The sequence below is a fragment of the Seriola lalandi genome, unplaced genomic scaffold (assembly GCF_002814215.2).
Source record: "Seriola lalandi dorsalis isolate HSWRI2012SDOR001 ecotype SW California unplaced genomic scaffold, Sedor1 jcf7180002054476, whole genome shotgun sequence".
Taxonomy (NCBI): Eukaryota; Metazoa; Chordata; class Actinopteri; order Carangiformes; family Carangidae; genus Seriola; species Seriola lalandi.
Genome location: NW_019525029.1, coordinates 2,614,115 through 2,642,032, shown reverse-complemented (window position 1 = coordinate 2,642,032; position 27,918 = coordinate 2,614,115). Strand labels below are relative to the sequence as shown.

The 27,918-nt window shown below is 42.5% G+C and overlaps 1 protein-coding gene across 2 annotated transcripts in view; it reads right to left on the bottom strand.

Annotated features, from left to right (window-relative positions):
• Window positions 1-899: 899 nt before the first annotated feature.
• The window catches only part of atxn1a (ataxin 1a), a 90,242-nt gene continuing 63,223 nt past the window's right edge, over window positions 900-27,918 (bottom strand). The window contains exons 1-3 of one of the 2 annotated variants that reach the window (XM_023412149.2): window positions 20,566-20,914; window positions 11,616-13,997; window positions 900-8,165 (exon numbers count right to left, since the gene is read on the bottom strand). In XM_023412149.2, coding sequence (XP_023267917.1) covers window positions 7,560-8,165; window positions 11,616-13,475 — 2,466 coding nt within the window. In that variant the 5' untranslated portion in view covers window positions 13,476-13,997; window positions 20,566-20,914 and the 3' untranslated portion in view covers window positions 900-7,559. Of the gene's footprint in view, window positions 8,166-11,615; window positions 13,998-20,565; window positions 20,915-27,918 lie in introns of those variants that run through there. The other variant, XM_023412148.2, reaches the window with a different exon arrangement.

The following is a 27,918-nucleotide window of genomic DNA, read 5'->3' as shown; positions in this document are numbered from 1 at the left end:
CACATCTGAGTCTCCTTCATTGATTCCACTGCACCTGACATTTAAAATCAAGGACGACTCAAGATGTGTGCCCTCAACCTCAGAGGGGTTCTCTCTACTTACCCTCTACTCTAAGTAAGCAACTTCAGGGAAAGGTCATGTAAAGCAACGACACAACTGAACACCATAAAACGAAAACTCCATCCGCGAAATACAAACCGGACTTTATACAACACGCTTTCATTGTTATTGCAACAAAGACAGAAAATGGAGGTAATAAAACCAAAAAAATCAGCAGATGATCAGTGTGTCTCTTCTCTCTGGACTACAATCTCTCTGCAGGGCAAACAATTAGAAATGCTCAAAACACAAACCAATCTGAATTATTCCTGCTGGTATATACAGACTGGTGTTTACATATCCGCTGGGATCATTTTCAAATTACATTCTGCCTACGGCTACAACATCAGCCTTAAAAATCTGATTTCAAATCCATATCTCTATGATTTCATTACTGGAGTGGAAAATGACTGGTTTTCTTGGAGCTTTTCAGAAATATAAAACACAGATGTGCCGTTTTCTTGCACTCAAGTGACCAATATATCCTCAACCAGGCCAGGAGATTTATTTTGTCACCACGAAATTGTGAATACGTAATTGCATATGTGAGAGCAACACAGAATTTCCATGAAATTTGAGCTTTTTCAGCCATTGTTGCCCTCAAAGTCGAGAGTAGAGTGGCAGTGTGTCATGCAGCCTGTGATACACTAGAGGGGGCTATTGCACTCAGCTAAGCAAATGGAGGATATCCTTAATGAGAGGTGAGACAGGGTTGTAACCATATCTAAATGTGGTGCTGTGAAAGGGAATGTCGGGTGTGTTTGTCTGTGTTGGTATTCAAAGAAAGACACAGTTGCCCATTTATTCCAGATATGTCAAGGTTTCATTTTCTTTTTCAAAGAGGTGCATTTGTACAGTTGTCAAATACATACACCAACAGGGTTTCTCCGTTGCTATAGAGGAAAGGGGTGGTGAGACACAGGGACTTGGTGAGTACAATATAGTACAAACAAGTTGGCTGGGAACTGCTGCAGCTCACCGCAGGCCAGACTGTCCATGCAGGTCTGTGCTGATGTCCAGTTCTCTGCCACCATCCCATCGGCCAGTAAGTTTCAGTTCGGTACTTGGTGTTACGGGTTAGCAGAGAAACATCGAGACAGCCTGGTTGCTAGCCTCAGGGCTGAATGTTCAAAACAGGGGGAGGAATCAACTGAGCCACAGCTGACAGATAAGCTCCACCCCCTCCTTGGCAGTGGGCAGGGTCAGAGGTCACGAAGCGTACAGCCTGTTCCCTGCTGAAGTGTTTGTTGCCTTGCACAGAGAGGCAGACTAAAGACGTTCAGTACACTGAAGAGAAATCCAAGCCATCTCCAGCATAATACACATAATATCATAATAATAATAATTCATAGTTAATTGTCAATAATGACATTAGTTAATCATATCAAATTATATGTAATAAATTTACATATCTTATAACCCATATCAAACAGCCCACTATGTAAATTGATTGGGGTGAAACTAAACTGTTAAGTGGGCCTTTACAAGTTTTTTTTTTTTTTTTTCTTTCTGCCTGAGTTGGTTATCCAGCGCTATGGACATTGACGAGACATCATACAAAAAAGAAAAAAAAAAAAAAGAATGAAAAAAAAAGGAATCCTGATCGAATTCTGTTCACTTTTAAAACACAACAAAGTGCCAAAAACACATCCTTTTTGCAAAATGAAAGTACAAACATCAAGAAACAAAGAGCACACATGCCTTTTTTTCTGATCAAAAAGTCAAAGCTCACACACCAACATTCATTTTATTTGTCAAGTTGTGCAAGAAGCCAATTAAAAAAAAAAGAAAAAGACATTAGCAGTGTTCCTCCAGTGAGGAAACTTGTCATAAAAACTCAACAATGACACATTCTCTACATAGTTTTAAGTCCCCTGACATTATATTGAGTGCTACAAGGAGACCAAAAACAGAAAAAGCTCCTGCACCAAGGAAAATGCAAAAAAAAAAAAAAAAAGCAAAGGTTTGTTAGCACCGTTTTCACACCGCAACCAAACCAAGCTGTGCCAAGTTCCTGACAAACATATCTGCCAAATTAGAACTGAAAAATGTGAACAAAACAAAACCTAATTAACAGCACAGCCTGGTCGGTGTAAGTGTGGAAAAGACTCCAAACAAACCCGACACAACAAAAGAAGGGATGCATTCCATGAGAAAAGGTTTTCCTAATAGAAAAGAACCAAGGAATCACCTAACACCTCGGCCCGTTGGACCCAAGAACGCGCCGGGCGCCAAGCGAGATGGAGCACAGACAGATAAACACAAGGTTACGGCAAGGTGATGTGCAAAAACTTAAACTGAGCCATCTCTCTGTTTTCATCCTTATTCACCCACTTTTTTTTTTTCACTCTCATTCTCTCTGTCTGTTTTGAATGAATGTTACCCCTAGGGAAGGTATCGGTCTGAGACAGAGGGGTTAGACCAAGCCCATCCTAGGATTAGAAAGTGCTGAAACATTATCAAGTCTTTTACATCTACTTACATGTGCATCTCTGTTGGTTGGTAGTTTTTTTTTTTCTTTTTTTTTTTTTTCTTTTTTTTTAAAAAAGTGGTCCCCACTAGCAATGAGGTTTCTTTTTTTCTGTGGGTCTCACCGTGAACCGTCGAGGGTCAGGGTTTATGATCTCACAGACAATTAGAGGAGAAAACACTCCGTTACACACATACACACATACACTCAAACCCTAACACACTCATACACACTTGAACACCTGGTGTACATAAGCACACATACTACACACATGACACATGGTGCAGACACACACACACACACACACACACACACACACACACACACACACACACACACACACATACATACATACAAAAGAGACATGTCACAGTCTCACACACACTCAAATTTAGGAAGGCCGCAACAACAGAAGGGAAAGAGAGGTACAGACAAACTCTCCATTGGTTTTGTTTCTGTTCACAAACATCCTGACTTGTTTTAACAGATGTGACACACACATCAGCAGACAGTAAAATACACAAGCCTTTAACAAGGATGAGACACTGGAGACTATGCTACATACACTTGGCACAGCAAAGGGGGGGTGGGGACAAAATCTAAGTATTGCACATTGTGGTACATTTCGGGGGGGGGGACAAAAAGTTGAACTTGGGGTCATCTTAACAAAATTAAAACTACACCAAACCCTCAAAGGTTGTTGCTGTGAGGTGCCGTTCCCTCTCCTGCATTCAGAACGTGTTTACATGTCAGATTGCTTTGTTTCAACATCTATTATTAAGCATGCATTTCCACTTAACTACTATAAACACGACGACCTGTATAAGCTAGTAGCGAAAAGGAGACCGAATATCAAAAGATGATGTTATGAGGGGAACAGACAGTCCCGGCCAGCCCTGCTGTATCCAGGCCAGGCCACACTGAAAGGTAGCTAACGGTTGTTGAGGGTTAATCGATTGCTTCGCCTCAGGAGGAGGTGCTTGTGAGGCTGGCTGGCTATGACTGGGTACCTGAAACAAAGTTAGCGAGGTCACTACGGGAGTCATGGCAACAAGGCAGGCCTGGGCCGAGTCAAGATGTCTGCTGGTTACAGAGTTTCTGACTCCGACCGGTTGGGACAGAGGAGGTTCTGGGGGTTGTGATCAGTTACTGCATATATGAGACACTTCCCTGAAAACTAGCAACTGCTGTTGCAAACTGCAATTTCTAAAGAACTTAACTTTATGATTAAGGGAAATACAGTTAGCTGAAACTAACAGGTTTATTTGCTTCTAAAAAAAATTTCCTTTATATGACAAAATTGTGTTTTCACTATGGGCAGAAAGCAGGAGTTTTTGGTTGTAATGCTAGAGGATTATTATTGTTTATTGCAGAGAATTTGAGTGGAATTACGTGTGTGTGTGTGTGTGTGTGTGTGTGTGTGTGTATGTGTGTTTGTGTGTGTGTGAGGAGAGTGCCTGAATATTGTCATACTATTGCTTTCTTAAGTAACCAAAGCAACGATAGCATCACTTGGCTTTGGCTCAATATGTCTTTTTTTTTCTTAGTATTTTTTTTTATTTGTTTTACCTGACTGACAGTAAAAGTTTTGATGGTTTGAGTGGCTGACAGATTTGTTTAGATGTTGTTGTGACTTTGCTTTTTTCATTTGTTGGGACGGGGGCTGGACAAGAAAAAAAAAAAAAAAAAAAAAAGGACAAGTACTTACATTTACAAAACACACACACACACAGAATGCAAAACACACACACACACACACACACACACACACACACACACACACACATACTTCTATTTTTTACTAATAATGATGTTTCAATAGGAAAAGGAAGAAATGAAAATGCACTACTGTGGTGATGTTGATCTGAGAAACCCTGTTTTATTATAAAAAAATAAAGCATTTTCAAATCTCACATGGGGTCTACTCATTCACTCACCATCACCATCCATCTGCCCATTTATTCAGCCACCTACCGATCCACTTCTCATCCATCTGAGCACACATCCATCCTGCCATCACCCTGGTAAACTCCCACCACCTGAAACAGTGCTGCCCCACACAGTTAGAACTTACTGCTCTATATTTTCAATGGGATGAAAACACGACTGATCCACTTTGCTGCCATGTGACAACACCCAAATACAGAGGCTGAGTAGAAAACTCAACAGATATGCCTGCAGGAAGTCACCACTTCTCCACACCCTTCACAACACTGTAGCGATAGCAACCCATACATGCTGATCTAACTGCAGTGTGCGATCATAGTGTACTGTTACATTCAGCATGAGAGAAACATTTACATGTTACATGGCACCCTACCGTCACCAATACATTTAAAAACTGCCAATCTCATTTTGTTTCGTTTGAATTCAAATATAAAACAATTCACATTACACTTCACAAATCAAACTCAGACAAAGAGCAGGACTTGGGTTTTAATAAGTAAGACAGAGCCTACAATATTGTTCAGTTGGACAAGAGAGAGCTCCGGATGTTGGGTCAACCCAGCAAGCACATCTGTTGAGGTAACTGCTACATCTTAGCAAAATAGGGTTTCAGCTGGCTGAAAGCACAGGCCGAGTTCAAAACTGAACCCTAGTCCCTACACCCTGGACACCTCGGTTTCAACAGCAGGGAGAGAGTCTCCTTGAGACACACTACAAATGGTTCATCTTTAAACAAATTCAGTAGGCAGGCACATGTTACAATTCTGGTTTACAGCTATGCTCGCGTTTGTAGAAACTCAAATGTAATTTGACCTTGACTGCATTGATGCAGAAACTTTTTTCCTCTAATATGTGATAAGTGCCTTTTGAGGAACAAAAAAAACCCTGGTCTCCTCCAGTGTGTTACATGGTCTAGGGCTCCTTTCAGGACAGGGCCGTCAAAAAATCATGTCTCCACCAAACTCCCTCCTCCTGATGTGCAAATTGCAAGATTCTCTTAAGTAAAAGACTCCAAGTAGAAACACTGGACATTTAGCATTGTCTATATATCAAATGACTATATCCTTTTCCTATACACAGTATACATATACTCATACACAAACCCACACACATACACAAACACACCACAGAGCACTTTTCTGTACATATGCACTGTTAGCAGTGTGCATTAATCCAATGTCAGTCCACTAGTGTCTTTGCAGTAGGGACAATATGCACCAAAAAGCATCTGCATTCATCTAAACGCTTACCAGCAAATACAGTACATATTATAGGTCATTGAGTCATTTTAGGGATGGTCTGTACTGTTTTGTGTTTGTGTAAGCATGCGTGTGTGTATGGACAGACACAGACCAGCATCATGCACACTCTAGCATACACACATACATTACAAATATATGACACCCTTCAAAAATTCTGGCGCAAGCTTCTAATCGTTGCTCTCAGTCTAGTACAGAACATCGGTGGGATATTTCCTTGTTACTTCTTATGCCAGATCCTAAACTTTCAAAACACATTCAAATACTTTTCCCTAACTTCTGTGTGGCTAGCTGGCTGTAGAAGCGCACATGCTGAAAACCATCATATTTCCAATTCCTTTTGTTACCATAAACATTTTTTTTTCTCTAACCATCTACTAACTGGAATTTCCTCCAATACCTGTCACATTCATCCCTTTCTTTGTGATCCCATGGCACTTCCGCTCCCACGTTACCAAACGACCCCGTCACTCTTCCAAAAGTTTCACCTTTCCAAAGTGCTGTTGCTACTTTCTACCCTTGTCTTAATAATAATAATTAAAAAAAAAAACATACAGTACTGCGTAAATAAAGAGACAACAAAAAAAAATTGTCAGCTGTATGGTGAGTGTGACAGGTGTGTTAAGTGCTTTGAAACATCCTGACCCTCTCAGAACTGACATGCAGATTCTTTCGGTTCCTCTCACACAGCCTTTCTGGATAAAAAAATATAAAGTAATTCATCAAAAAAACAACGAGGACTGTATGCAGTCATCCTCTTAACATTTTCTCAAAAGTGAAGTTCGCCAACCCAGTGTGTTTGCACTTGTATTTATGTATTAGGTTAGGGTATCTCACATTTATACATTAACATTGACCCACCTAGGTTCAGTCTAGGACTAAATGACCCCTGATTAAGGTTTTTGACAATCATTGAAAACAAATAACTGCAGATAGAAGACGAGGGGTTTAAGAAAAAAAAAAGTTAAAAGAATAATGCTAAAGATGAAAGTAAAGACTCCACTGTCATCAAACTGAACAGAGTAAGTGTTGTTCCCTCTCTGTTGTGTGGCACACTGGCACTACTTGATGACATCACATATCAGGTTTGATGCACCCTGATGACACTGTGAGTAAACACATGACACATTTAACGCTAAAGACACGGAGAATGGCATTTTCCCAGCTCCCAGTCTGATTTAGCATATGAAAAAGTGAATGATTTATCCACAAATCCTTCATGCTCAGGATCAGCTGACATTTTATTACTCCTGTGGCTCAGTGTAAAACCACTGGTGTGGCAAGGGGTGGTGGGAAAGAGTTTCCATCCAGGCAGCCTCACTAGCAGTGCACAGAGAGTGAAATCACCGTCAAGAAGTTAACCGTGCACTAATTCAATTTGAAATTTACATAATGTGTAAAGTGCAGCCAGCCAAGCAGAGTCATCAGGCGTTGCTCCGGTGTGCCACACAGCCACCGATAAACATTTAGCACACTTCACAAATCCCTCACCATAACTCATCTCATGAAAACCACCAAAACGGCACCGATTGCTTGTGTGATATCAAATATCCACCTATAAAAATGTGTTATAAACTACATGGACTTAATGTAAGGTGATACCACGTAGGGTAAATTTACCTCTACAGTACAGTATTCAAGATAGAAAAATAAAAACAGAAAACAAAACTTTAAAACCAAGACAAATGAAACATTAATGTGGGCATTCATGTTTTTTTTTCTTTGTAGAATCCTTTTTATGTTTTTTTTTTTCCAAATCCCAAGGGTTATTAACAGTCCTGCCTTCACTTGCCAATATTCGACCTTCCCTCGATGCTGACTTTCACCTCATGAGGGATGAAGGAAGGTTTGGGCAGGGTCAAAGGTGGCTCCTCCTCTGATTTTTCTACTTTGCGACCTTCAGGGGCAGACCACCTGCGCTTCCTACCGCCTGATGGCTTACTGGAGCCAGCTTCTGCGCCGCTGGCAACCTGACCTTTAGAAAGTGACCCTCTGTCCCCAAACATAAGATCCCCATTTTCCACATTGTTTCCCCCTCCACTCCCATTCCCGCTTCCACCACTGCCTCGCTGGCTGATGCCATTTTCCCGCTCGCTGTGCCTGGAGCCCCCTCCACTGCAGCCTTGGGGAGCGTCTGAGACAGGTCTTGGGGGTTTGAGGTGCCCGTGGCTGGAGGCTGGGACAGAGGCAGGGGTGGCCAGCTCCAGAGGCTGAGTCTTCTTCAGAGATCCATTCCTCAGGTTCTTTAGGGTGAGTGAAATACATACATCGCCCACAGAAAGCTTGGTGCAAGGCAGCTCCAGAAGCTGGGTGGTCCGGTCCGGGCAGCATGAAGACCAGCCTTGGCCAAAGACGAAGAAGGGATACTCCACCAAGACCTCCACACTCACCTGAGGGCGAGGGGGAGAGGGAAGGGAAGGGAGGAAGGATGTCAATACAATGACTCTGGAATACAAAATCTTGTATGTTAGCTTATGATGTCAGTCTGTGGTTTACATTAAAGCGGCACTCCACCAATTTTACACATTAAGACCGGTTAATCTTTCATAGTACTCATCATCAGTACTACTTGTATAATTTCATCTGAAAAAATAACCTTGATGTTAGCAGGAGTTTGAAAGATGGGCATGTTTACAAGGCAGGGAAGGTCTAATGAAAGAAGTTGCAGTATGGGTAATGTAGGATTCACTGTTTTTGGAGCTTGACCTATATATATATATTTTTTTTTTTTAACTGTATTTTATGAAAGTGCAGTACTAAACTGCTGGAGTACATTTGAAGATTTTCAATGTGTTTTCAGGACATTTATGCCTTTATAACACAGCAGACAGTACAGAGCTGGCAGGAAACAAAGAGAGAAAGATAGCGAATGGAATGCAACAAAGGTCCCTGACCAGACTGGAGCTGGAGACATCACGATCACATGGCCAGCATCGTAAAATCCCTGGGACATGAGGACGCCCCTTTACAAAAGTTTTAAAGGATTTAAAACCCTAGTAAGCACTAGTCTTTAGAAAGGAAACGGTGACTAAGGCCCTGACAAAGATTTTAAATGCTCTGGAATATTAAAGGTCCAAAAAAAATACAGTAGCTGAGGAGTACAAAAAAATTAAAAAAATCTTTAAAGCGATTGTGGGGCGACATGTTGACCCTGACCATTTTAACTACCATTAGAGTCCAATCAGGGACCTTCCTCATCTCTCTGTCATTTCTCCTGTGCCACTGTGCTGTCACCCACCAAATACATGAAAAACCCTGGTTTCATAATCCTAATCAACCCTGTATGAGAAGAAGCATTCATGAAAAAAAGGTTAAAAACATCACAGCATCATTCATTTCTTTTTCAACATTCAGTGCGTTGGAGCGGTGCCCACCTTGAGACCTGAAACCCACAAGTCCTGCAAGGTTGTTTGGAAGCATTTATCATTCCCTCAGTATTATTGAAAGGTTCAATCTCTTTAATTCAAAATGTTTTCTCAAGTGAAAGTCTAGACTAGTATTTCAATATAACATAATACAATATACAATAATATAATGTCCAAGAAAAAATGGCACAGATACAAGTCATTGTACAAACAAGGACAGAGAGTTGGCTGCTTGTTGAAAACAAGACTTCAGTTTAGCTGAACGAAAGAAGTTTTGGGACATGCAGTTCTTCAATTCAGCAAGACAATTATGTAATATCTCAAACTCTGATTGTTTTACTCAACAGAAAGTCACAGCTGGACTTTGTTGGCACAAAGCAGCCAGTGTTTTTTTGGTAACTGGTTGTCTTAGTAACCATACGGACAACATATTCAAAGAGAACAATATCAACACAAAAATGAATCCCGTGTAACATTTTCAACAAATTTAATGTCAGAGGCGTTGAATGTCGCTGCTTTTAGCAATGACTGAGGTCTGCACTGTCATTTATATGTATGACAGAACGAGGAGATGACAGATAGAAGCAGAGGAGGCTTTGAGAAATGATGGGCAGAGCGAGAGAGAAAATAAACCTGAGGAGAAAGAAGATGAAGTGAGGGAAGCTCTGAAATACTGTAGAGAGAATGAGAAGGTGGGAGTGGAGGAAGTTACTGAGATGGAGATGAAAAGGCGAGTTTACAAAGGGAGGGTGGGTTGAACAAGAAGAGGAGAGAGGAAGTGAGTGTGAAAGAGAACAATGTCAAGAACAATATAAGTGCGAGAAGCATCAAACACTCTCTCAAAGCAAACGTCAGGTAATATTTTCCCTCCCGTATTATATAATTTTTGACTTCTCAGAGTAAGTCTTCTGAGTGTGGACTCAAAGCTGCTACCACCTTTCAGAAAAAAACAAAACAAAACAAAACAAAACAAAACAAAACAAAAAAAAAACAGTAAGAAGAGCCACTGAGGGAGTACAAGAGAGGAGGATAAGTCTTTGAACGATGGTCAGCTTTTATGGGGTACAGTATCAAAGAGCAGCCGGGGGGCGGGAGAGATGGTTAGAGATGTGCAGTGTGGGCGGACGAGTCACAGCATGGACAGATGAAATAGATTAACTGGCTTTAACGCACACCCTCAAAGACAGCGAGAAGGGTGCGTGCATGTGTGTGAGTGTGTGTGTGTGTGTGTGTGTGTGTGTGTGTGTGTGTGTGAGTGAGACAGTGTGTTTGAAGGAGCTGGAGAAAACCAGAGACAGAAAACAGAGAGGCAAATTGTATTGTATTAGATGTTAGGAGACTGCTGAGAGATCATAGTTATTACAGAGCGAGAGGTCTATGTGACCTTTCAAACTTTTCAGAGTACAAAACTTTATCTGGAAATAAATAAATAACAAGCTGGGGCTAATTTTAAATAAGTGTGCCTGTTCTTAGACGGTTAGGCTTAAAACTCAACCTGGGTTTTACTGGGAGAAACTTGAGCGACACTATAATTGCATAAAGAAATGTAATTGCTGGGCATGTGTCAAACATGGAAATGATTCTATGTAGGAGTGAAATGTCACGTACACGTTTCCACTGAATGAATACTTGATAGAGAATCTGATGTGTAGGTTCTGACACACAACTCTTTGAACACGAGTCTTTGAACTTCTGTAAAGCTTGTAATCAGAACATGTTTGTTACATGACTGTCATACTATTACATTGAACTTAATAACAAAGGGAAAAGCAGAGTCCTGTGAGATTCAAGATAACAGTCATTAATATGGGAGCAGCTCAACTCTTGTCATTCCATATTAATAAATCTATAAAATCCTTCTTAGAGATCCGTAACACTTGCAGAGGAGAACTACAGCTGGGCTTTAGTCAGCCACTGGATTCAACTGTAGTTTTTAAAACTGATTGTAAACATAAAACATCACTACATGGCTTAACAGATGAGTTAGGAGGAGGTAAAATTAGTTTAGCTAAGCGTGAAGACGAGAGGCAGCTATTCATACTACCTAATTAACACCAATTAGCACAGTTTGTTTAATCTGTATAAAAGCCATAGTGTAAAAACAACACGTCGTGGTTTCACGGGGGAGGCCGATGTGTGGGGCTACTTGTTGGTCAGGAGCAGTGAATTCCTGGAGTTTTTATCATTGCCATGAGGTTGCCAGGCAACCACAGGAGACTCCAGAAAGCCTTTATGCTAAGCTAAGCTAATTGGCTGCTAACTGCAACTTCCTATGTAACAGATACAAGAGTGTATAAGTGAATAAACGCATGTCTTAAAATGTTGAACTGCACCTTTAAATGATAAATTGATTATTGATATTGTTGTCGATTAAGATTTTCTCAATTGCCTAATCTATAAATCAACTAAATGTTCCAGCACTAGTCAGCACATAGTCAAGAACAGGTTTTGAGATAGGTTTCTCCTTTTTCTCACCTGTGCACGGTGCTCACCAACAGAGAACTGAACCACGGCAAAGTTGGGTGAGGTGTGGCTCCCTTCGATGCGCTCCACCGTGGACGAGTCGATCTTCAGCTCGCTGCTGATCTCGGCACTCTGGATGAAATCCTCCGTCTTCAGGTCCTCCACGCGTTTCAACTCCCCGTCGGCCAGCTGGATGATGGAGCCCTTGATGAAGTACGGGGGGAGTGAGGGAGGCATGGCCGTATTGGATGGGGGAGGAGGAGCGGAAGGAGCAACCAGGCCCGACGGCGCAGGAACAATGGGGAGATGAAGCTGGGCTTGGACCACTGCACCTGAAGCGGCCTGGTGGTACGAGCCGCTGTGGGGTTCCAGCGTTTCTCCTTTGGGAGCAGTGGCAGCAATGTACGTGTGTGGGAGTGTGGTAGGAAAAGGTGCGGCTTGGGTAGATGATGTCACGTGGGAGGTCACAGGTTCCAATGCGGTGACTCCACCTCCACTGACAGGGATAATGACAGGTTGGGCGCCTGGAATGAGTAAGTGTTGTTGTAGGCTGGTGTGGTAGCTGATTGGCGTATGGTGGCTTCCACTGCCCCCTGCGATGTAACCAATGATAGGAGGCTGGGGGTAGATACTTGTAGAGGGGAGTCCCATTGACAGTGACTCTGTAGCACTGTGGGTGGTCTGGATAACTGTCTGGGGCGGCAGTGTGCTGACAGCAGCTTTCAGACTGTCTACACTTAATGGGGATGGAAATGTGAACGAGGAGGTGTTGTTGGAGGAAGAGGGTGTGCGATTGACAGGCTTGCCCAGGATGATGCCACCCTTTTCCAGGTGTGAGGGGGCAGAGGTTGTCAGCTTCTCAGGGCTGGCTCTGGGTGGTGCCAGCTGGTGGTCCCCGTGGCTGTTGGGCATTAGCATGACAGAGGTTCTCAGCCCTGAGGGATCATGAGTAGAGTAGTCTGATGGCAGAACCAGCTGGCGAGCCTCATAGGCGGATAAAGAAGAAGTGGCATCCCGTGATTTGCTCCCTGACTTGGAGAGGCTGGATTCAGGGGATGCTCCAAACCGCCGGCCCCTTTCCAGCTCTCCATTGTGGAGCTCTCTGGGTCTGGAGCCACCGTCCTCTTTCCTGGTGTGTCCGTCAGTATACTGCACCACAACCTGGGACATCCCATGCCCCAAAGTATGGTGGGGGTGCAGTGACTGGGGAGGAAGGTGAATGCCTCCTTGGTGATGAGGCGACTGAACAGTCCGCGGGGAAGTTGACATCTGAACATGGTGAGGGGCGAGGTCTGTAGGGGGCGGAGGCATGGAGGTCCGCCCGCTGGATACTCGCTGCTGGTCATGTTTGGAGGTCTGCGAAGGAGCAGAGGCTGTCTCTGTGTGAGAGGGTCTCTGTGCAGCAAAAGAGGAGGAGGAGGAGAGGGGGGGAGGTGGAGGAGGAGGTGGGAGCAGTTGAGGGGAGATGTAGCCTGTGTATGGGGCAGTGTAGGGAGAGGCTATAAACTGCAGATTGGGAGGCAGTTGGGTGTAATGGACAGTTCCTCCAACTGTGGATTGTGACAAGGGGGATGTATAAACTGTAGGAAGAGGTGAGACTAGCCTCAGTGAGGAAGAGGAGGATGAAGAGTCTGATGTGGAGGAGAGGGATTTATACTGTGGCCCATCAGACTGACTGGAGCTACGGTGCCCACGCACACTGCTCTCATTCCCACCAGCCACACTGGCAAGCCAGGCCATGTTCTCCGTGCGCTGGCTGTCGCTGGCAGGTGGCATGGTATGCGGACGATTTTCAGATGGTAATGTGCTTGAGGGGATCTCCCTCTTCTTTGGGGGCAGACATTCATTACTGCGTTCCTGGTTGGACTTCATGATTTCGCCTCACCTCCCTCAACCGTACTTGCGTTTTCTTTCCTCAACTTTTGGACTTCTCTAGCTTTTTCCGTTCTTTTTTGTTCCCCCTCTCTCTCTGCCTTTCTACTTCACTTCCCTTGCTCTTTCCCTCACGTTTGATGTTCTGTCCTTTGTCTCACTTTAATTAGCTATAAATTAACCTTCCTAATCTTGTCTCGCTTTCTCTCTAGCCAGTTCACCCAAAGCTGTTGATTATCAGGTCTTTTCTTGATAACAAAGAAAATCCAGGCCCTAAGGAACAGGTGAGGAAGGATTAAAGATGGAGATGAAGATATGGAGGGGTGGTTAAAGGGGAGGGGTAGGGCGGTCTCTTCGGTCCAGGGGTCTTTAGCGTCTGAAAGGTGAGCTCAGTGTGGTAGGGGAGAGTGTCACGACATCACACCTGCTGCTGCCGCCGGTGACGACGGGGGGCCGAGTGTGCCGCACTTCATGTGGAATCATTTCCCTGCAAAAGCAAGCCCGTCCACGCACAGCACAAACCTGCGGGAGAGAAAGACAAGCAGACTGAAAAAGTGCAGGACTCAAAACAGATGAATAGGTACATACAAATTTAAGGTCATTTATACTTTTGTTTGCGTGTTTTCACCCAGACAGCAAGGATGATGACAGGCCAGTCTTCAAAGTTTCTACCTTCTAACATGCAAGTACATCAGCTGATTGTTTTCCAATGAAAAAGAAAGAAGCTGAGTGCACTGACACAGAAAGTACAAAACTGTGTTTAAACTGTCCCTGAAGCAAAACAAAAAGTGAAAAATAGATTAGTTACTGATTGTTGGTTAACTGTTGTAAAGGGGTTTTATTTTCAGTGTAAATGTAAATCTAAAGTTTTTACTATAATAATCATTTATTGATCACAATACAGCAACTTAAACTACTTTAGATCATGTTTTGCAACTAGGTGCCATTTCAGCGGGACATGGAGAACAAAACATGGTTCTAGCAAACAAGGCATAAAGGATAACTGTGTGCTAGCTTCAGGAGCACAATGATAACACTCTAAGGAGAGAAACTGTTGAGCAATACATTTACTGTCATGAAGGTCAACAAACAGGCTATGAGCCAACAAAACGATGCCCCGCATCAACAACCTCAGGAGCTCAACAAACCAAAACAACCAAAACAAGGCTATGGAATAATACAAGGACGCTCTGCAACAAGAAATTCAGGAAGGGAAAAACACTCTTTAGGAACTGACAGTGTTTGAAAGGAACTAGAATGTTCTGAAGGATGAAAAGGAGGCCATGAGTCTACATAATGATGCCTGCAACAAGAAAGGAGGTCCACTGGTAGCTCAACACAGAGGGGTTAAAAGTGTGTATTAAATTTGGTTACAACAGCACAAGTTAGCCATAGGTAATCAAATGAAATGATAATAAAACTCCATTTAATACTTTTCTTCTTTTACTACCTTTATTTATACTTATATTTCCAGATCGTTTTAGATCAGAAGAAGAATTGAAGCAGAACAAAACACCTCTAATCACAGCAACTGGAGCAGAAGAAGAAGTTTCCAACACCTGCGGTACTCGGACCTCCAATCACAGACCTGTGCTGTACTCAACAAAGTATGTGTTCACCACGTGTGTGTGCATGTATGTGTGTGTGCCATCTGTTAGTGAGGACCCCCTACTGCAAAAGATGGAAAGCTTGGTGTGAATCTCATAAATAATGTAAAGGCATTTAAAGCACATGTACCGACCCATCCAACCACCCCCCCACCCCACACACACACACACACACACACACACACACACACACACACACCCTATCTTGCTTACTCAAATACTGACACCTGGGCATATTCAATTATGCTGACACATGTTCTTTTCCTGACACACAGCACAAGTTCACTCACTCACACACACACACACACACACACACACACACACACACACACGCTCCAACTATGCACAACACTACACAAAAGCACATACAGAGACACATGTATTTGTCCAACTTAAATACTCCTGAAAGTGGGCTAAGTAGCAGTTGACTAAGTTACTGCAAACTTGCACTAGACACGCACAGACAGAAACACAATAACAAGTTTTGTTTGTTTATTTACTCCTGTAAAAGTTTGCAAAGGTAAGAGTTTACACTCACAAAAACATTACTGTCAAGTAATAAAATGATAACCCAAGTAACTGCCCAAACCACATGCAAAGTATTGACGAATGAACAAATAATTGATTTTCACTGTGCGTGTCTTCAACCCCCTACAATACAGCCTATTGTGTACATTGCCAATCACGTACCAGACATTATGCCATTTTTAACATCCAAATACCATGAGGAACATAGACTGAAATATTTGGAAAATCTACTACTGCTGATGTCAAGATACTCCTTTGAGAAAAGAGTGTCAGTCTTCTGATAAAATATAATCTTGGTTGGTTAGCTCATTGTTGCTGTAAAAGCCGACGTCAAAGTATAGTCAGAGTCAGAGTATCTTGACATAACAATGGAAGGCTTTAGCTTGATACCATTACTCAAGATTAGGCATTTATTATTGTGCATTTTGGAAACACTGAGAATCTGAAGACACGGAGCAGAATGATATAAAAGCGAGTCACCGACACGTATGCAGCTGCTCTGGTGACGCCTCTGAATGTAAGACTGCAACAGTTGCTAGCTCTACTCACATTAGACCCAATAGCAGCCTCTTGTATTGATGATGAGTCTGACTATCTGACCTCTGGAGCTGCCAAGTCACATGAGACTGAATCTTTCAACCAGAATGACTGGGTCAACACCTCCCAGGTTTCCTAGGGCTTTTTTACTAATTCCTGCAGAGTGACAACTGCCCCCACTGTGTGTGTGTGTGTGTGTGTGTGTGTGTGTGTGTGTGTGTGTGTGTGTGTGTGTGTGTGTGTCTGTTCTGTGGGTTGAGGGCATCTTGCATCTCAAGCAGATTCCTGTGATTTAAGATGTGCCGCAGTGCTACTACAACACAACTACAGAGACAGACGCAGGAGTAAACACATGCACATACGGTACAAGAGCACCTGCATGCATGCATACATACACATACACACACACACACTATCAAGAACACACCATCTGTTCAATCAAGCAGGCATGACTCAGAGGTGTGTTGAGAGGTACTCTTGATCGGTGAGCTTTTAGCACTCTCCTCTGCTTCTCGTTCCTTTCCACCTCTCCGTCACTCTACCTCCACTCGACTCCTCTCCTGCATCAGCCTCTCCTTCTTCATAACTCCATTCTCAATTATCAGTCTTCCATCTAATGGTTTTATGTTCCTAATTTTCTATCTCTCAATGTCTTGGCTTCTTCTCTCATGGCATCCTATCACATTAATCTTCTACACTTCTCTCTACTGTACTATATGCTGCACCTCATTCACTGTACTGTACAGAATCAAGTCAGTGGAGGGGAGAAAAAATACTGACAAACTATTCTGTTTGTATTCACCAAGCTCTTCACCAAATTAAAACTCAGAGATAAGAGGAATATTATGTGTCAGAGCTCACAGATCAGAGCCATTTCATATCAGCTGCCACATCAAACACTGACAGTCTGTACATCCAGCTACAGATCTGTTCATGCTGCCATCTATGACCGCTTTTATCTTCAGAGCGAGGCACCTCATTTCTGACACTTCACTCTGGCACATGAAAAAAAGTTTCTGAAAATTGCAGGAGAAATGCTGTATGCATTGTGTAATGGGATATATTGTACTGCTGTTACATTCAGTGTGTAATACAGTAAGTGTGGTATGGCACTGCAGCTGCTAAGCAACTGATACCAGAGAAATGATTTGACTTTATGCATTACCGCTGTCTTTTACAATACAGGAAACAGAAATTATACACCGTAGAAATGTAGGAACCTAACTATTATACAGGAACAGGGGGTGAGACACATTCACACACATTAATCCTGGGGAAAAAAACCTTAACTTTCACACTTGGTCCTTTCTCTTCTGCTTTTTCCTGCTGTGTTTGTGAGAGAAAGAAACAAAGAAAAAGAAAGAAATGTTGAGATAAGGAGTGAAAGTAAAGAAAAACAAACTCGCTTCCAGCGTGTACGGTGGGAAACTTTATCTTAAACGACAAGAAGAAGAAAAAAAAAAGGCAGAAAGCAGCAAAACTACAGCAAAGGGATCTGAGAGTGATGAAGAGAGGTAGGAGGGCGAGGAAGATGGGAGAACAGGTGTATGAGAGGGATGAGATGCATGCATTGACCTACATTGCAGTAAGAAAGAGAGAGAGAGAGAGTATTGCTTCACTGAAACTGACACTCAAACACACATTCACTGAAACGCTATGTCACCTGAATATTGCTGAGCTTGCAGCGTCTGTGTGTGTGTGTGTGTGTGTGTGTGTGTGTGGATGTGTGTGTAGATATCAGATGACCTGTAACCCAAGCCGTCTGTCCTGCATGTGCTTTGGTCTCTCTCTTTCTCTCTCGCTCTCTCACACACACACACACCCACAAACGCGCGCACACACACACACACACACACACAAATACAATGACCCAAGCCTGTGTAGGAACACAAGTGAAAATAACTCTAACTAACTGTGTGTGTGTGTGTGTGTGTGTGTGTGTGTGTGTGTGTCTGTGTGTGTGTGTGTGTGTGTGTGTGTGAGTCAGTAACCTGAATCGTTCATTCATGCACTATACTATTGTCCTTCTACGGTCAAAACACTGGAGGTGTGTATATGTCACTCTCTCTCTCCTTCACACTGACACACTCCGCACACAGTATACATAAGAAACCCAAAACATAGAGATTAATGGATGAATACCGTCTGATGTTTGTGATTAAAACCCTGCAGGGAAACTGAATATTATAATATTTAACCGATATTTCATTATCTATAAAAATGGCATATTCAGAGTTATATGTCAGAATAATACACACACCACACTCTCTAAATTATGCATTTAACTTAGATTTCAATATATAATTTATGAATCATCCATCTTTATTCAAGCAGTACTGGAGTGCTTTGTGGTTATGGCGCCAGCACTGCGTCTGTACAGCCACCACTACTGTAACTATGGTCAGTCACAACAATTACAAAATGTTTACACTGACAACAGACACTGAAAGACACAAACACTGGGTTTCATTGTTCTACAGTAGCAACTAATATCCTTCCCAACCTTCACCAAAACAGCCAAGATGTCAAATGCAAAAAAGGCTAAAAGATACTTTGGGGTTAAAAGTCATGTTTGTGTGCAATGCAGCTTATTGTAACATTTAGATAATACATACATTTCAAGAATGTATTGTATCTGCCCTTGAGGATCCAATACAGTTTATTATGAGTTATCATATCACATCAATTGGTCTCACTGAATCACATTCAAGCTAAAATATATGCTATTTAATAGATGCAGCTTTAACTCTAGTTTTGCTGTTGGAGAGTTTGTTGATGCTATCAACTCTGTGGCTTTCGCCTTTAGTTGTTAGCAGCAACAGCATGATCTATAATTATATGCAGGTATGTCCGGTCCATCAACAAAATCCACTTAAACTCCCCTTACACAGGAACCTTCATTCAACATTGCATTTCAATGTTGGTACTGGGAGGGCCCTGATCTGCGGATGGGCCCTGGAATTTTTCTTTTTTTCTTTTTAAGGTGTCAAGAGGTTCAAAATATTTAACGGCATCCACAATTGAATCCTACGCTCACAGTCTGATCATGTCACGGTGCAAACCACAAGGGGCAGCAGGATACAGGATGTATTTACTTGCGTCTTACGTTTATTGTATGTTGGTGTAACATATTGTTTGTTTATGTTTACTTATGTAGAATTTCCGTTCAGAATGCGCCATACCAGATAATTATAGAAAAATAGCAACTTTGTGTTGTTTTGCCAACCAGCTAATCAACACTTCATTATTTTGTCTGCAAAGCATTTAGATAAGTGCTGTAGCAACATAAAAACTGTGTGCATAGGCTACATATGTCTGTTCCATTTGAGTCTGTGTGTGTGTGTGTGTGTGTGTGTGTGTGTGTGTGTGCGTGATTGCCCAGTCATAATCATAATCATGATCAAAGGGATAAGTCCAACGTGATGTGTTATCTCATTGCTAAATATAGTTCAACTGGAAAGTACAGTTGCTGCAGGCTCATACTTCTCTGTCTCTCTCCACTTCTCTATGTCTTTCTTTACGTCTCTCTGTGTCTGTTTGTCTATGTGAATTTTCATTAGCGTGGGTGTGTGTTTGCATATGTGCACATTACAGGGACCCTTGCCAGACTGGGAACTCTGACAAGGCTGCCACTTTATTCACTGTCACCCTCCACTAGTGATTACACACAAACAACAACAAACACACACACACAAATAGGAGTATGGTAAGATAGTGAGGGAGTAATGGAGGATCTGCCATTGACAGATGGAGTTAGGGAAGCAGGGGAACAGAAGAGGGAGGGGTGACGGAGAAAACGAGAAGCAAGAGCGAAACAGCGAGAGAGAGAGAGAGAGAGAGAGAGAGAGAGAGAGAGTGGTTAAGAGTAACAGAGACAAAGAGAGACAGAGATGGAGAGAAACAAATGACTGTGAGAAAAAGAGCCTTTTTCAGAAAACAAACACTTAGGCAGCGTTGCATGACTTGCACTTTCTCACCCCTTGACAACCCTGAGGTTGGGTGGGTGACTGGGAAAGGTGGGGGGTGGTGGGACACAGACAGACAGTCAGGGACAGCCTGAGAAAGAAAGAAAAACCAATGGAAACAGAGGAAAGAGAGAAATGTATGAAGAGAAGAAAGAGAAGAGAAGAGAAGAGAAGAGAAGAGAAGAGAAGAGAAGAGAAGAGAAGAGAAGAGAAGAGAAGAGAAGAGAAGAGAAGAAGCAGGGAGGGGAAACACAGGACGATCGCCGAATGGGAGAAACAAGCGACGACGATTGTAGGAAAAACTAGGGCAGACGCAGTACGCACTTACAAATGACATACTGTGATACAACAAGACAAGCGTTCAGGACACACACACACACACACAAACTAACTCTCTCGCTCCCACACACACTTCATTCAGAGCAAGCGCAAAACTGTGTGAAGTGTACTTACCAGGGTAGCAGGAGTAGCCCACTTCTGCAGCATGCTCCCTCTCCCCCTCTCTCATTCCTTTCCTCCCTTAACTCCTCTCTTCTCCTGCTCTGCCGTGTCCCTTGTAAAGCACCCTGAGTCTCACTCCGTCTCCCTCTCTCCCCCTCAAGCGGAAAATCCCAGGCAGATTCAGTGTACTTGTGCTACAAACTGCTCTCAGCCTTTCTCACCCTCCATACACACACGAGCGCGCACACACACACACACACACACACACACACACGCCCCTACACACACACTCATACACAGCCAACAGCCCTGAATCTTGACAGCGAGGCAGGAAGCTCCCTGACTAACAGTGTCACACAGAACTCAGGTGATCACACACACACACACACACACAAAACTGGTAGCACACACTCGCACACGCCCACAGGGAGGGAGTCCCGCATGCAGAGCTCCAACGTGTATTATGCAAGGGGCTGAATGCGAGCCAGAGCTCTCACACTGTCTGCCCCACACACACACACACACACACACACACACACACACACACACACACACACACACACACACACACACACAGGGCCCCTCCCACGGTTTGCTCGGCCAACTTCATCAGGTATTCATTCAAAAAACACACACACGCCAGCTGGCTGCACGCCCAGAGACCGCTTACAAGCAGAGAAAGAGAGAGAGAGAGAAAGAGAGTGAGAGAGAGAGGGAGAGAGGGTGGGAGGGTGTTACAGTGAGAAGGGCAGAGAGGGGGACTGTGGGAGAGATAAAGAGGGAGACAGGGAGGGAGGGACGGAGGGAGGGAGGAAGAGAGTGAGCAGTAGAGATTAGAGTGAGGGAGGGAGAGTGCATGAAAGAGTGACACATGGAAAACTCATGTACAAACACAGATATGCTTGTATCCAGGGCTGGAACTATGATTAATCTGTCACTGCTTTCACAATTTAGTGATTAATCATGATCTATTAAATAGTTTAAAATGCCCATCACAAGTTTCTGGAGACCAAGGTGATGCTTTCAAATTGTTTCTTTTATCAAACCAATTGTGTAAAACCAAGACATTCAATTTAAAAATCATATAAAACAAACAAACAAACAAACAAACAAAAAACTGGAACCAGCAGATGTTTAAATTACTTGGACAATTAATTAACAAAACAGTTTATTTCTGTCAGTCCACTCATATTCACTCAGTAAATACACAGTTCTCACACACACACACACACACACACACACACACACACACACACACACACACACACGCAGACGCAGGTTTGAGAAGAACACACCCGTATGAGATCAACGATAGTCACAAACAACATTATAACCACTGTCTACTGTGTTTTTCCTCTTTAGCAGATACAGTAGGTTCATTCCTGCTCAGACTCAACAAGGCTGCACTTCCTGCGTTCCACCACTAGATGTCATGACTGATTTCCTCACTGACAGTGACTACAGCAGTCTATTTCCGTTAGTTAGCTGACCTAGTTAAAAGACCATTTGGAAGTAAATATAGATGAAATGTGCTCCTCAATGCTAAGAGATGGAGCACGCACAGGGAAGAAGTGAGCGCACACTCATAAGACGTTAACACACACACAAACCAAGAACAGTAATGAGTCCCACTAGACTCCGTGGGCCTAAACATGCACTAAAAACACATCCTGTTTGTGTTGGTTGGTCTTCCTGTCAGCTTGATATCAATCCTGTGCTAAACTGGAAATTCATGGACTCTACTTAGCTATTGCTGGGCAGGAGTTTGGTTTTAATGTGGTTAAAAGGACTAAAAGAACATAAAATTGTACCCAGAGAGGCTTGGCATGGGTAAGAGGTTTGCAAAGTGGTAATCTTTGATGTGTCTGTGATCTTTTTTATTTTATTTTGGAAGGCGTTTTTGGTGGTAAGCACTGAATAATGTTTTAAAATGGTATTATAATTATTTGCTAATCAAACAGTGCAACAGTACTATGATGTTTCTCATCCTGGACTCGTTGGTACAGACTTTGTGGAGGTGCTGCTCTATTGTTGATCTGTTACTCGTTGTTTCTGTTCATGTTAAAGACATAGTTCCTGATTTTATATAGCAATGATGAGGTCATCACGAATCACAAAATGTCCTTCCTGTTTTGAAATGAGACCATGCATCTGTTTTGAAACATAATTTGTCATAATTCGGGGGGTTTTATGTGTTTTTTGGACAGTTTTAAACAAACCACTGCTGCATGTATATTGTCACCGTTGAGTCGTATCTAAGTGACTAAAACAGAACGACAAGGACAGATGTAAAAAAAAAAAAAAAGATACAGATAGACTCCATACACAAAATTAAGTTACAGACAGAAAGTCAAATCAACAGAGACTGACAGAAAACCAGACTAGACAGTATATTTGCTTCACAGTCCATTCTGTTTCTTCAGGTGACCTCAACGGCACAGAAACATTCGTCTGTTGCCTTAGCAACCAATTGGAGCCTCTTGGCATTTAATCATAATTCATTTGTGTGGGTTTGTTTACAATCTGTCGCCAAGTGAAAGCAGTACGAGAGAGAGAGAGAGAGAGAGAGAGAGAGAGAGAGAGAGAGAGACTGGGGGCGTAGAACAAGCATAAAAAAGATGAGAAAGGAGCGAATCAGTTATGAAAGATCTCAGCTTTTGGTTTGGTGATTTGAGTTCTCTCTCTAACGTCTCCACCTTTGCTCTCCATTTGAAACTTTCTCCGTCTGGCTGAGGTCGTCGCACATCAACGCCCTTCGATCGATTCTGAAAACACACAAAACTCTGCTCTCCACTTCCAAACCTCACACTCTAGACCCACATAAATATCATTTCTCTCTGCTGCCTGACCATGTCGATCAAGAAAACCTGTTTTGGTTGGATGTTAGCAACAACTAGAGACCATGAATAAATGTCTAAAACATCACCACTTGATCATAACTTGCGAAGATAGAGTGTCACTCCTTCTGCAAAAATCTGCTTTATTGTCCCTGAGCTTATCTCCCTCGTTATAAATCTGTCAAAACCTCAAAATTAATATCTTTTCTTCATGAGTGATGGATTTTATGTGTATAACATGAAATTGAAAACGTCCCTTAGCTGTTTTAGACAGCTGGATATCAAGAAAAACATTTTTTTCCTTGTATTAAGAACAAGGTGTTATGCTGACCGACATACAGTAGATATGAATGAAAATGAAAAACCTGCAATTTCCTCTTTTGTAACATCTTGACAGTCATACTTTTCAGATGTGATGCTGATAGATGCTTCATTAACATCAAAACTCCTTCAATAATCACCAGGTAATAAAATTCAATGAAATGTTAAGTGTGCTGAAATTTTCCACAGCAAATACTGCTCTGCTCTCTCTCCGTCTCTCATTTCTTCTGTCTTTCTGCAGAGCACAGAACAGTCTCAGTCACAGTCAGTCACTAAGGAAACTGATGAAAAGCTTCTATATATACACACACCCATATACATATCACAGACTTGCTCTGCTCTCCCTCTCTCTCTCCCCCTCTCTCACTCACACACACACACGGACTTTCACGCTCTCTCCTTCGCCCACACAAACTTCACACACGCTGCGGTTATGACAACGGCAGCCCCCGCCTTCCTACACTCTCTTTACCCATCTACCCCCCCCGTCTCTGTCGGCGAAAGTCTCAGCTCTCTTGTTTATCCATGTCTTTCCATCTGTCTCTGTGTGTATGTGTGACTGTGCGTGTGTGTGTGTAGGAGCTCGTGAGACGGCAGGTGCAGAGCCATCTAATGGTCACATACCACACACACACACATACACATACACACACACCCACACATACACACAAATGATCATTGCAAGGCTAGTATTTATGAAGGCACACCCTTATTACATTATCTTAATCATATCGTACCAGTGTTCCCTTCATAATCTATCATTCACAACCTTTTTTAATCATTACATAATCATGTTAGCAGTGCCCTATGAACCGTGGGCCGTTTACACACTCTACTATACTTTCTTTCCATACCCCTTCATCTCTCTGTCTCTCTCACAAAGCCTCTGTCAGGCTGCCTTAACTTGCTGGCAGTGTAGTGCTCTACTTCAGCCCAAGCCACATCCCATTCACAAACCTACTAATCCACACACACTATTAGATCCCTACTAGTCACACACACACACACACACACACACATACACACACACACAAAGAAGTATGCATGTGTGTGTGTGTGTGTGTGTGTGCAGGATTAGGGGGGAATGGAATGGATGGGCAAATCACTGCTAAGCTCCTCTATTGCTCTATAATCCTACTGAGTACACACACACACACACACACACAGAGACACACACACACACAATAAAAGCAGCCATCACAGACAGTCAGACAAACAAATATGCAGGCAAAAGTCCAACACACTCATTCAAGGGCAAACGAAGACATAAACACTCACATATTATTTCAAAGACAATATATAATCCTGCTCAGAGAATGTGTGTTATGGGCATAAAGGGGAGTAAGAGGGAAATGTGGCAGTTGGAGGGAGAAAAAGAAAGGATAAATAAAAGCTAAAAGTAATAAAAGAGCCCATTGATGAGAGAAAAGGGGAAGGAGAGAAGTAAACGACAGAAATGAGGAGTGAGAGAAAAGGGACACATAAATGTAATTGGAACTCCATTCATTCATTACACGATCCATCCATTCATTGATTCTACCCACACAGCTATCACTCCTTTGTTTGTTCCTTCAGCAGGAGATCCTGCATTACTTGCATTACGAGAGAATATCACTCACTTTCAAAATTTGAATATGGAAAACATTTTCTATTATGAACTACAACAGCTCAAACAGGATTTAAGAACACGCAAATATATTTCCACAAGCTTCCACAGGGCCAAGACTGATGAGAGATATATGTGGCTCCTCCACTGGCAAAAACTACTTCATTGACTTACTCTTGCCTTTGCACTGGCAATTTTAAGCATATTCTAAATGGAAAAAAAATAACAACAGAACAGATTGGAGGCTGGAAAACTGGAGCTTCAGTGTTCTGCAGATATTGGATGTTTTGCAGATGAGTGATTTTAACTTTTGGGATAATAGTTAAACATGAGCTTGCGCTTGATTTTTAAAACCACTATGATTTTTAAGTGATTCACAATCTTCTTCACACTACATACATTACGGTTATACTCATTACTGATGAATCTGATGACAATTTTCTCAATCAATCATCAATTAATCCTTTGGTCTATAAGGTGTCAGAAGATAGTGAACCTTGCCCCTCATTGCCCAACTTGTCATTGGCACATGGCATGTTCTGTCTGACCAATAGCAAAAATTCTTCAATTTACTTTCATGGAAGAAAAAAAAAAAAAGCAAATATTCACATTTGAGAAGCAAAAAACATTTTTGCATAAACAGTTAATTAAACATTATATCATTTTCTGTTGATCATTTAATCTAAGTAAGTGAATTTATTTAGTTCAAGCTCTTTCATCATCTACTTGTCACAGAATCAGATCTGTCAGGGGGTATCGAGTTGAGATTTTTAAAAAAAAATAAAATTCAAATACACCCCACATTTTAAAAACGCTATCTTAAAACGAAGCCGTATATACGACACACCATACACTCCATACATACAGTGTCAGTTACTGATAGAGAATATTCCTTCCCCACTCCTCACATTTGTAATGCTAATTTAAAGCAAATCCTCTTTAATATTTATTACACTCCATCTTTCATCCCGTGATCTTTCATGTGGGTGAGACACGGTGAGAAATGCAAGCAGGCAATCGGACGCAGGCTGAAGGCAGGTTGGGGACGGGTTGACAGGTGTGGGATGAGTGACTCCGAGGGGCTGCTGGGAACAGGGTGCTAAACAGAACGCCTGTGGAGACAAATTGTAATACACACGCAGTACGGTGAACTAAAGCTGCTGGATTTGCTTGTCAGCAAACACACACTTTATTTTCTCTCACATGTCAGAACGGGAGAAAAAGAACTCGGACAAACACTTTTTTTTTTTTTTTGAAACGGAGCTTGCATGTGTCCACACCTAGGAGAGAGAACCATACTGTTGTGTGCGCTGAAGGTGAACTGCCTCGCTGTAACGGTCATAGGGAGGCAGACTGGTACTAATTGGCTTGAATGGGCATTGCAGCGGGCATTGTGCGGGTAAAGGAGAGGTGTGCGACTGCTCAGCGTGTGTCCTTGTCTGTGAATAATGTGTTCCACCTTTTCAAAGGCACACGGACAAAAAAAATGTCAGACAGGCAGCAGCACTGCTTGAGCATGCAGTCTCAGGCACATTCATCAAAGCCCCCTGCTCCATCCGTACACACATCCGACACCCATGAGACTCGACAGGACACACATGTAGCGCACAGCGGAGCCATACGCAACAACAACAATTTCACAGCAAGGCGCGTGCACACACAAACACACACACACACACACACACACACACATATATACACACACACACCACAATCACATCACACGCCACAGGTGTTTGACTGCTGCCCAGCAGAGGGTCTCCTCCTGAGGCCGAAAGCTGTGCTGACGCAACAATACACAGCCCCATATACATGTCCATTCATACCACTGTATACTGTCAAATGCACATAACCACGATGAATAGTCACGTTGATTGCTGTGAGGTTCCAAGAAAGAGAAAATGGCTCTCTCGTGCGAGTAAGGCGTGTTTTGTGTGTCCTGTTAACAAAGGGACGTTTTATGCTGCGAGTCTGTGACCAGCTGGAAATCCTGCACCACATAACAGAAAATGAAGACATCAGTTTGCCTTGTTAATGTTTTTGCTTTATGAATAACTAATACACAGAGCCCTTGCATATAGCCAGAGGGTAAACTGTGTGTACTTCTCAAGACTTGAGCAAGAACAAAGGAACACTTGAAGTTCGTCCCTTGGCCTCAAAATCACATATTTAGCTTTGTCCATGAAAAAAAAAATCCCTTCATCAAAATGGCTTGTAACTCTTCACCTTTGCCTCAATGAGTATTAGTGGATCCATCAATACGCAAATTGGCCCCGCCTCTTCCTCGACCCAACCCTCAGCCACTCGTCTGCATTTCCGACTCTGCCCATCAAACACACAAATCCTCTGCCTGTTTTCCATTTTGCTAACTAGTATACTGTGGTAATACAGAAGTCAGTCAGGCATACATGGTCGAACTTTGATTTTCACTGGAGGGGTGTAGGCAATTAAAAGTTTTAGAGATGACGCACAACAACTAATGGGAAAAAAGTGTAACTTGTCGACAATGGGGGGGGGGGTATAAATTCTTAATATGATACCCTACAAATGCAACAAATACTTGATTTTTGAAGTTGATAACTGAGAATATATAATTCCAAT